The sequence below is a fragment of the Coturnix japonica genome (assembly GCF_001577835.2).
Source record: "Coturnix japonica isolate 7356 chromosome 4 unlocalized genomic scaffold, Coturnix japonica 2.1 chr4random350, whole genome shotgun sequence".
In the NCBI taxonomy this organism is placed as follows: Eukaryota; Metazoa; Chordata; class Aves; order Galliformes; family Phasianidae; genus Coturnix; species Coturnix japonica.
This window is the reverse complement of record NW_015439533.1, coordinates 87,487-98,354: the sequence shown is the minus strand read 5'-3', so window position 1 is coordinate 98,354 and position 10,868 is coordinate 87,487. Positions and strand designations below refer to the sequence as shown.

At 58.1% G+C, this 10,868-nt stretch overlaps 1 protein-coding gene across 1 annotated transcript in view; it reads right to left on the bottom strand.

The window, feature by feature from the left end:
• Nucleotides 1-10,862, bottom strand: part of ZNF638 (zinc finger protein 638) — a 39,685-nt gene extending 28,823 nt beyond the window's left edge. The window contains 6 exon segments of the mRNA XM_032441590.1: nucleotides 705-851; nucleotides 1,349-1,674; nucleotides 2,398-2,705; nucleotides 3,660-3,698; nucleotides 3,876-3,937; nucleotides 8,387-10,862. Of these exon segments, the coding sequence (XP_032297481.1) occupies nucleotides 705-851; nucleotides 1,349-1,674; nucleotides 2,398-2,705; nucleotides 3,660-3,698; nucleotides 3,876-3,937; nucleotides 8,387-10,219 (2,715 nt within the window). The 5' untranslated portion in view covers nucleotides 10,220-10,862.
• Between the last annotated feature and the right edge of the window lie 6 nt (nucleotides 10,863-10,868).

Below are 10,868 nucleotides of genomic sequence, written 5' to 3'. Positions count from 1 at the left end.
AGGGGTTTGAAGAAGATCCAATAGGGGTTTAAAAGGATCCAATAGGGGTTTGAAGAGGATCCAATAGGGGTTTGAAGAGGATCCAATAGGGGTTTTAAAGGATCCAATAGGGCTTTGAAGAGGTTCCAATAGGGGTTTTAAAGGATCCAGTAGGGGTTTTAAAGGATCCCATAGGGGTTTTAAGAGGATCCCATAGGGGTTTCAGGAGGATCCAATAGGGGTTTTAATGCTGCTCTGTTGGCTGGGACTGACCTTGTTCCTGGATAGAGCAGCCCAGCTCCTTATGCAGCAGCAATATGGTCCCATAGCAAACACCAGCATGCAGCCCATCAATGGGTCAAGCTCCTACCCATGAGCTGAGGATCCAATAGGGGTTTGAAGAGGATCCAATAGAGGTTTGAAGAGAATCCAATAGGGGTTTGAAGAGGATCCCACAGGGGTTTGAAGAGGATCCAATAGGGGTTTGAAGAGGATCCCATAGGGGTTTGAAGAGGATCCAATAGGGNAGGGGTTTGAAGAGGATCCAATAGGGGTTTGAAGAGGATCCCATAGGGGTTTGAAGAGGATCCAATAGGGCTTTGAAGAGGTTCCAATAGGGGTTTTAAGAAGATCCAATAGGGGTTTTAAAGGACCCAATATGGGTTTGAAGAGGATCCAATAGGGGTTTGAAGAGGACCCAATAGGGGTTTTAGGCTGGGACTGACCTTGTTCCTGGAGCGCAGCAGGATGAGGTCGCTGACTTTGCCGAAGGGCTGCACGATTTTCTTGATGTCCTGCTCGGAGAAGCCGTCGCTCGGCAGGTTGGAGATCTGCAGCACCGTCCCGCAATTGAGCAGCTCCTCTCGCAGCAGCTGCAGGTTAAAGGGAAGAGCAGAGATCAGCACAAACCATGGGTGCTGCAACAGAATGGGATGGGACCTGGATTGGAGCCTGCAGCCCCACAGCACCATAATAGCCCCACAGCCCTACAGCCCTACAGCCCCATAGCCCCACAGCCACACAGCCCCATAGCCCCATAATAACCCCACAGCCCTACAGCCCCACAGCCCCATAATAGCCCCATAGCCCCATAATAGCCACACAGCCCCACAGCCACATAGCCCCACAGCTCTACAGCCCTATAGCCTCACAGCCCCATGGCCCCGCAGCCCTGTAACCCCACAGCCCCATAGCCCCATAATAGCCCTACAGCCCCATAGCCCCACGGCCCTGTAATAGCCCCATAGCCCCACAGCCCCGCAGTCCCACAGCCCCATAATAGCCCCACAGCCCCGTAACCCCACACAGCCCCCCACAGCCCCACAGCCATTAAGAACGCTGGCAGCAAGCAGCACTACTCAACCCTCACCCTGTTGTACGGAGCAGCACGAGCCCTGCTGGTTCCTGCAGCTGAGCCTTCCTCCTCCTCCTCCTCCTCCCCTTCATCCTCCATCTCCTCCTGGGGTGCTTCATCACATTGAGGTGATGAGCCGGATGCAGCCACTTCCTTCTTTGCAGCCTTGGCGGCGCTGCAGCTTTTAGGGGGTTTCTTTGCATTTGCAGCCGCTTTTGCTGCTGGTTTCCCTGATCCCGATGATGCTCCGGGAGCAGTTGGTGCTGATTTGTGCTTGTTGAACTCGGCCACGAAGCTGGGACCCAACGTCTTCATCACCGCGTCCAGCGCCGCCTTCCTGTCTGCAATGGAAGGAGCACAGGGTGGGTTTGCTGCACCTTTAATGCTGCTGCAATCGATGCAGCTCCAGCTCCAGCCAGCTCTGATGGCACCCTATGGATCCCTATGGCACCCTATGGATCCCTATGGCACCCTATGGATCTTTATGGCACCCTATGGATCCCTATGGCACCTTATGGATCCCTATGGCACCCTATGGATCCCTATGGCACCCTGTGGATCCCTATGGCACCCTATGGCACCCTATGGATCCCTATGGCACCCTATGGTTCCCTATGGATCCCTATGGCACCCTATGGTTCCCTATGGATCCCTATGGCACCCTATGGATCTTTATGGCACCCTATGGTTCCCTATGGATTCCTGTGGCACCCTATGGATCTTTATGGCACCCTATGGATCCCTGTGGATCCATATAAATCCATGATCTACCCAACCAACCCTCCATTGGTGTCCCCATTGAGAGCCATTCAGACACCCCTTCCCACAGCTAAATCCTCCATGAGACCCCCCCCCAATGCCCACCCGAAGGCCATGACCTGCCCAACCAACCCATCGATGTCCCCATGTACGTTGGGAACCTGAGGCCATGATCTACCCAACCAACCCATTGACGTCCCCATGTACCTTGGGACCCCATGATCAACCCAACCAACCCACTGATGTCCCCATGTACCTTGGGACCCCATGATCTACCCAACCAACCCATTGATGTCCCCATGTACCTTGGGACCGTGTTCCCCTCCTGGCTGCCCAGTCGTTGCTGGAGGATCGCTGTGGTCGGGGGCTGCCCCTCAGGGGGTTCCTGGATCTCTGTGGGGACCGTGACCAGTGCCTGGGGCTGCTGCGCCGCGCGGGACGGGGGCTGCGGCTCCTCGGCCGGGATGGTCGGTACCGACCCGGGCTCCTGGAGCGCGAGCGGGAGTGACGGGGCCCAGAGCTGGAGTAGGAGGGACGGGGGCGCCTGGGGCCGGGGCTGGCCGAGTTGGAGCGGTGCTTGGGGGTCTGGTTCTCCTTCCTGTCGGCTGCATTGCTATGGAAGAGAGGGTGATGGTGAGTGAGCACAGGGAATTCAGTCGTGGAGACACTGCAGGGATTGGGCTGGAGGGGTCCCTAAAGGTGGCAGAACCACGGGATGATGGGGATGGGTTGGAAGGGTCCTTAAAGGCCACAGAACAATGGAATGCTGGGGTTGGAAGGGTCCTTAAAGGTCATAGAACCATGGAATGGCTGAGGTTGGAAGGGTCCTTAAAGGCCACAGAACCATGGAATGCTGGGGTTGGAAGGGTCCTTAAAGGTCATAGAACCATGGAATGGCTGAGGTTGGAAGGGTCCTTAACGGCCACAGAACCATGGAATGCTGGGGTTGGGTTGGAAGGGTCCTTAAAGGTCATAGAACCATGGAATGCTGGTGTTGGAAGGGTCCTTAAAGGTCATAGAACCATGGAATGCTGAGGTTGGAAGGGTCCTTAAAGGTCATAGAACCATGGAATGATGAGGTTGGAAGGGTCCTTAAAGGTCACAGAACCATGGAATGCTGGTGTTGGAAGGGTCCTTAAAGGTCATAGAACCATGGAATGCTGGGGTTGGGCTGGAATATGATCTCAGAACCACAACCATGGAATGCTTGGGTTCAAAGGGTCTCAAATGACAAAGAACCACAAAAGGTCTTGGGTTAGAAGGGTCCTTGAAGGTCATAGAACCATGGAATGTTGGGGATGGGTTGGAAAGGATCTCAAGGCCCACAGCCATGGAATGGCTCGGGTTGGAAGGGTCCTCAAAGATCATAGAACCATGGAATGGATGAGGTTGGAAGGGTCCTTGAAGGCCACAGAACCATGGAATGAATTCAGGACCAAAGCTGCTCTGATGGCCCACAGCAAGGGAATGGTGAATACAGCCTGGCAGTGAACAAGGCTGGAGAATTAATGACGTTAATGACCATTAGCAGTAAATTAAGAATAAGGTGTAATCAAGGAGCCGTTACCGCTTTGAGGAGCGAGACTCAGGGTTCCACTCGGGGTACCTGTAGGGGAGGAAACAGCTGTCAATGAGGAGACCCCATCCTCACCCTAACACAGCCCCCAAGGAGCACTGCAGCCCCCAGCACCCACCAGCACCCAACACTGGGCCCAGTTACACACAGGGAACCCCCACCCCCACATAAGCCCTTTTTCTCCCCATTCTGAACCCAAATCCTTACTGTTGGCGTAAGTGGCGGCAGCTGTCAATGTGGGCCGGGGTGTTCTGGTGCAGGATCCAGTCCTACAGGGATAGAACACAGGCAGGGGGGTCGTGCTTGGCCTCCCATCAGCAGCCAGTTGTAGCAGCAATGCAGTGGGGTCTGATGGCTCACCCTGCACCAGCTGCATTGGTGCAGGGGATGGGAACACAGCACGAGTGGGGAGGGCTGCTGCACCTGGGCCCTGCAGCAGCAGCAGCACGGCTGACCCTGCCCAGCACCAGCACTGCAACCACAGCTGCACACACAGGGCATTAATGCGTCCCCTAAACCTCACCATCCCCATCCATTGCTTTGTACGAGAGCTGCAACTCACCATCCCCATCCACTGCTCTGCAGAAGCTGCAACTCACCATCCATCAATTGCTCTGTAGAGCTGCAATTCACCATCCCCATCATTTGCAACTCACCATCCCCATCCATTGCTCTGTACAAGAGCTGCAGCCAAAGCCCTGCATGCAGCACCCAGCCCTGCTGCTGAATGCAGCGGGATGAGCGCTGCGCCTCCATGCAGCACCCAATGCAGCCGCCCAACGGAGCAGGGCTGCGCTGCCATCACACACAGCCCTTCCAGTTGCACGTTGGCTGCTAACAAGGGGCAGTAAAGCCATTCTAGGACTGCACGGAGCACTCAGCTGGTAGAGAAACGGGCTGGATGGCCAACACAGTGGAGATGCATCCTCAAGGCAGGTCAATGGAGAGCGGCACGTGGGCTGCACGCTGTTGGATCGGTGCTGGTCGAGAACATGGGTCTTGTTTGAAGTCAGTTCCAGCTCCTGAAGCAGAAGCAGCAGTCCGTGTGGTGGGGCTGGGGAGCAGGTTGATGGAGCGACCCGCATGCTGCCAGCAGCGCTGCATGCACTGCACACACACAGCACCAGGAGCAGCAATGCAGCGCTGTGTGCTCCGTGCAGCTGGAGCTGCCCCTTCCTGCAGCTCACAGCCAGATCCTCAGCCCCAACCCGCCAATGTCCTCCTCTCCCCACAGCCTTCACTGCAGCAATGCACGCTCACTGCCTTCACTGCAGCAATGCACACTCACTGCCTTCACTGCAGTAATGCACGCTCACTGCCTTCACTGCAGCAATGCACGCTCACTGCCTTCACTGCAGTAATGCACGCTCACTGCCTTCACTGCAGTAATGCACGCTCACTGCCTTCACTGCAGCAATGCATGCTCACTGCCTTCACTGCAGCAATGCACGCTCACTGCCTTCACTGCAGCAATGCACGCTCACACCTCGTTCCATTACAGAGCCTCCATCTGGTTGCATTCCTCCTCTCCAGCCGACTCCTGGTCCTCCCCAGCAGTGACCACGGGGGCAGTTGCAGCGCTGCAGGATGGTGGGGCTGCAGGGTGCTATGCAGATCAGCCAGGCCAGGAGCCTCACCACCCACCCGTTATAAGCACTGCAATATGAGCTGCTGGGCTGCAGGGTGCAGAGCTGCTTGGAGACGAGGTGGCTGCAGACAAATCACATCTCAGTGCTCTGCTGTAACCGTTGCTGGAGTGAAAGAGGAGCATCCACAATGCGCTTCATCCTGCTGGGGGCTGTCAGCAGTCCTGCAGGGAACACGGGGCTGAGATTGCACCATGCAAAGGGCAGGGTGGCTCTGCATCATAGCAGCATCAAAGCAGAGCTGCTGCGGATGCACCGCGCACACGACGGCCTCATAGCGGTGCTTCCCGTGGGTCTGTGCTAAGAGCAGAGCTGTGCCCTGCTGAGCACTGCAGCAGCTGCAGGAGCTGCATGGAGGGGCACCCAAGCTGTGTGCAGGTCATAGAAGCACTGAGTCGCATCCAGCTGCGCGGCGCTCCACACTGAGCTCCTGGTTGCACGCTGACATCTTGCAGAGCTGTTTCAGCTTTGCTTTCATCTGAGCTCGTTAACGAGCAACATTAAACGCCCAAGAAAAGTGGCACATGGGGAGAGCTGGGTGATGCTGTGGGGCGTCAGGCTGGGCTCCATGCGGGATAGGAAGGATGGGGGGCCAAAGGGACACAGCCCAGGGGGCAGAGATGGAGCACTGGGGTGATGGCTCTGACATGGGCTGTGATCCATGGGCACTGTGTGCTCTGACATGGGCTGTGATCCATGGGCACTGTGTGCTCTGACATGGGCTGTGATCCATGGGCACTGTGTGCTCTGACATGGGCTGTCCTCCATGGGCACTGTGTGCTCTGACATGGGCTGTCCTCCATGGGCACTGTGTACTCTGACACGGGCTGTCCTCCATTGGCACTGCAGCTCACCACTACCACGAGTCCTCTGAACTCCAAACGTGCCACTTCAACAACGCTGTGACTGCAGTTCAGGCATGAGGTCTCCTTCAGCGCTGGATTAGAAGGTTCTTCTCATTCAATACCCTCCATCCTCTTCACAACTCAGCACCCGCCATGCTCTGAGCCGTCACCGTGCTCTGAGCCGTTGCCAAGCTTTGAGCGACTGATGTGCTTTGAGCCATCGCCGTGCTCTGAGCCATCTCTTCTTTCCAAACACACCACGGATGTCTGGATGTTGCACTACAGGACTCAGTCAGTGGGGAAGCCCTGGAGGCAGGTGGGAGGTCGGGCCGGGTGCTCTTGGTGGGCTCTTCCAACCTTGGTGGACTCCTCTTCCAACCTTGGTGGACTCTTCCAACCTCGGTGGACTCCTCTTCCAACCTTGGTGGACTCTTCCAACCTCGGTGGACTCTTCCAACCTCGGTGGACTCCTCTTCCAACCTCGGTGGAACCTCTGCTTCCAACTCTGTGACTCTCCAACCTGCGGTGGACTCTTCCAACCTCGGTGGACTCCTCTTCCAACCTCGGTGGACTTCCTCTTCCAACCTTGGTGGACTCTCAACTTCTGGTGGACTCTTCAAACCTCGGTGGGACTCTCCAAGCTCGTGGACTCTCTTCCAACCTCGGTGGAACTCCTCTTCCAACCTTGGTGGACTCTTTCCCAACCTGGTGGACTCTCCAACCTTGGTGGGACTCTTCCAACCTCGGTGGACTCTTCCAACCTCGGTGGACTCCTCTTCCAACCTCGGTGGACTCCTCTTCCAACCTTGGTGGACTCTTCCAACCTTGGTGGATCTCTTTCCAACCTCGTGGACTCCTCTTCCAAACCTCGGTGGGACTCCTCTTCCCAACCTTGGTGACTCTTCAACCTGGTGACCTTCCGAAAGCCGGTGGAGCTCTTTCCAACTTGGTGTGACTCCTCTTCCAACCTTTGGTGGACTCTTCAACCTTGGTGGACTCCTCTTCCAACCTTGGTGGACTCTTCCAGCCTTGGCGGACTCTTCCAGCCTTGGTGATTCCACGATCAAACCTTCCTGGTTTGGCCCATCACAACGGCAGCACTTCGTAGCTCAGCATCCCGGAGCCACACACGGCAGCTCAGCCCCACACCAGGAACTGCCACCTCCCCAAAGAAGGTCTGTGCCACCATAGAGCTCAGCTCAGGGTGGGAGGGAAGGTGGGGACGTCAATGTGGGAACCCACTGTGACACAAAGCCACAGCCCCACAGCCCCAAGGAAAACTCAGCTCCTTTGGCAGCGCCTGCACTGCATCGAGCAGGATAAGCTCAGCACCCCAACAGCTCACACGGAACAGAGGGCACTGCCCAGGGTGCAGAGCCTCGTGCTTAACACAAACCCCATCTGTTACCTGCTCCATTTTACACATCCTTCTCTGAAGCGGAGCTCCCCCAACCCACCATCTTGCTGCATTTCTTCCTGGCCAGGAGCTCCACGCTGCCACGTCCCGTCTCAGATGCAGCAGCCTCTCATGGCTTTACCCCCACGGGTTTCCTGTATTCATTGAAGGTGACTTCGCATTTCAGCACACGGAACTGGAACCAACGCGGGCTGTTATCACCAGTTACATCCTCGTGCGTTGTGACACACCAGCTCAGCTCCTCCAAGGAACACCTGCAGCCTTCAGGATCTTCTTCTCTCTCTTCTCTTCTCTCTCTTCTTCCTCCCTCTTCCTCCATGGGTCGGTGCTGCTCCCAGCTCTGCAGCCCAGGCTGTGCTGGGTGGACGGATGGATGGATGGGAGGTGCTGTGTGCATTGCTCGGGGTGGGAGCCATCCCCGGGACAGCCAACACCACGCAGGGCACGCTCAGAAGGTGATGTTTATAGAGATGGGCAGCACTCTGCTGCAACCAGCTCTGCAGCAGCAGGGCTGAAAACACCAACACCTCACCTGGGTGCACACCAACACTGCTGGGGTCAGCACAGCACCGCCGACCACCAGGAATGTCAGCGGGTCAGGCTGGTGCCAAAGGGTTTGTTCAGCTGGTTGAGATCCAAAGGCACACAGCGTGTAACATTGAACAACAGAGCACACTGCAGCACGGGGCCAACCCTGCACCCACACCAATGGGGCGGCCCCACATGGGCACAGGAGCACAGCACGGCTCAGCAACCACAGCGGGGAAGGAGCCGGGTACAAGTACAGCAATAATCTGTAAAGACACTCACCTTCATACGAGCGCATTCTACGTTACACAGAGAACACAAATGTGGGAATATTCTCGGCGACGTGGCGTAGTAGTCGTTCATCATGGACGGGGTGGGCAACCGTTTGATCTTCTGAGAGTCCGCCTGCAGGAAGGACGGCAGCCACGACGCCTTCACCACGCCAAAGGGGGATTTAATGGGCCCCTCGTGCTGCGGCTGGAAGGGCTTCTGCCCCATCCCGGAGCTGGGGGCGCTGGGCCGGCCGCTCCCGGCCTCGTGCTGGATCCTGTCGCGCTGCTCCAGGATGGCCAGCAGCTCCGCCGAGAAGGGCGGCTGCGGGAGGATGGGCACCACGGGCTGCGGGATGAGCTGCGGCACCACGGGCTGCGCCATGGGCGGCACCGACAGCGGCAGGATGGGCGGCATGACGGGCAGCACCGCGGGCGGGGGGCCGGCCTTGCCCACGGGCGCCGCACACAGCCCGCCTGCCTTCCCTGCCGGCTCTGCTGGGAAATAAGGGTGAGGGTTGGCCGGGTCGCTCTGGAAAGCTGGCGGGGGCTTCATGACGTCCTGCGGTGGGAAGGCCGGGCCGCACGGCGCGCCGGCCGGAGGGACGCCCATGGGAACGCTCTGCTCGCGCTGGAACTCTTCCCTCTTCTCTGCGCTCGGGGCTTCGTGGTTGTAGGGCCGCGCTTCCAGGGGCTCCTCTCGCAGCGCTTCCATGTTGTAACCTCGCAGCTCCAGCGGATCCTCGGTGTACCCGTACTTGCTGGCGTGCCCGTAGTCGATCACCTTGCCCTTGACGGCGGCGCCGCTCGGCCCGCTCACGGCCTCTCCTCGGCTCTGGGGATGTGGGCCGGGCATCGGGTGGCCCATCTTCCGCAGCCGGATCTCTCTGAGGATGAGCGGCATGTTCTCGGGCGTCAGCTGCTCATCGGGGTAGCGGCTGAGCTCCTCCAGGTCCTCGTTGGACAGCCCGAAGCTGGCCAAGATGCTGGAGGCGCTCTCTGGCGTGTAGCGGTTCTGCGCTCCGGCTTTCTGCTCTGGGAGCCGGGCCGGGGGCTTCTGTGCCACAACCGGGGGGGGTGGGCAGGGGTTGCCGTCCCAGCGCCCCCCGCGCACGTCTCCCTTCTGCTCCTGGTGCAGGTTGCTCTTGGCCTTGGCCTGCCGCGGGTCGGCCCGGTGCAGGGTGACGCGGACGTTGATGCGCTGTGAGCCGCTCCATGGCGCGCTGTCCTGCCCCGACGCTCGCGGCGCTGCCCCCCGCGGTGCTCCCGGTGCCGGCGCTCGCTGCGGTGCCGTGGCACCATGGAAGGATCCCGGGGGCTTCGCTGCAGACGGGTTGGGGCCTCTGGGCCTCTGCGGCAACGCTCCTCTGGGGCTAAACATGGCGCTCTTCACCACGGCCCGGCCAAAGGGAGCATGAGGAGACGCGGAGCTGCCGGCGGTCAATTGCTGCAGAGCCAAGTGGGTCTTAATGTGAGCAAGCTGAAAAGGAGGAGGGCCCAACACAAGCGGGCTCGCAATGCCAAGGTTCAAGGAATTCACAAGTGGAGCGAAACTTTCCAAGAACAACACAAAGCTGAAAGTTAAAAGACAAGGGTTAGATGGGTCAGCGGTGCACCGGCTGCAGGGGGGGCTATAACCAGTGAGAACAACAGGGCAGGGCAGAAAACAGCACCTTAATGACAGCTCAAATGGCATTTCTACATTCAACCGAGCCACCATCAGCAGCGCTGCCCATGGCTCATATGGCCTCACCCCACACAACGCTCCCCATGGGAGGGTCTGAACCGATGCATTCGGTGCTACAGAGAACGAACCCAGAGGTGACAGCATTGCACAGCCCGACATTCCAGGCCTTAAAACAACATCCTGGTGTGTCACATCCCATGGGCAGTAATTCACAGCCCGACATCTCAGGCCTTAAAACAACATCCTGGTGTGTCACATCCCATGGGCAGTACTTCACAGCCCGACATTTCAGGCCTTAAAACAACAACCTGGTGTGTCACATCCCATGGGCAGTAATTCACAGCCCGACATTCCAGGCCTTAAAACAACATCCTGATGTGTGCCAGCCCATGGGCGGTACAGTGGAGGGCCTGGAGCTCACTCCGAATGTTCCACAAAGCAAAACTGAGAAATAACAGTCAGTTGGGTGTGAGGTGGCTGCAGGCTGCAGGGCTGGCTTGCAGAGGGACGCTCCCATTGCAGCTCCCGTGGGGAACGACTGCATCCTGAAAGCATCCGCGGGGCAGTGAGTGCATCCTGCGCCTGCAGCTCCGGCTGGATGATGTGAGAGGCTGCACTTGGTACGGGAACGACTGGAGGCAGGACGGGGTGAGGTGGTGCAGAGCTGCAATGCAGCACGCAGCGCTGCAGGGACAACATCCGCTTCGACTTCAGCTGCAACAGCGGGAGCTCAGAGTGCAGCAGGACGTGTGGGTACAGGGAGCAGCACCCTCACTGCCCAGCACCCTCAATACTCAGCACCCTCAAT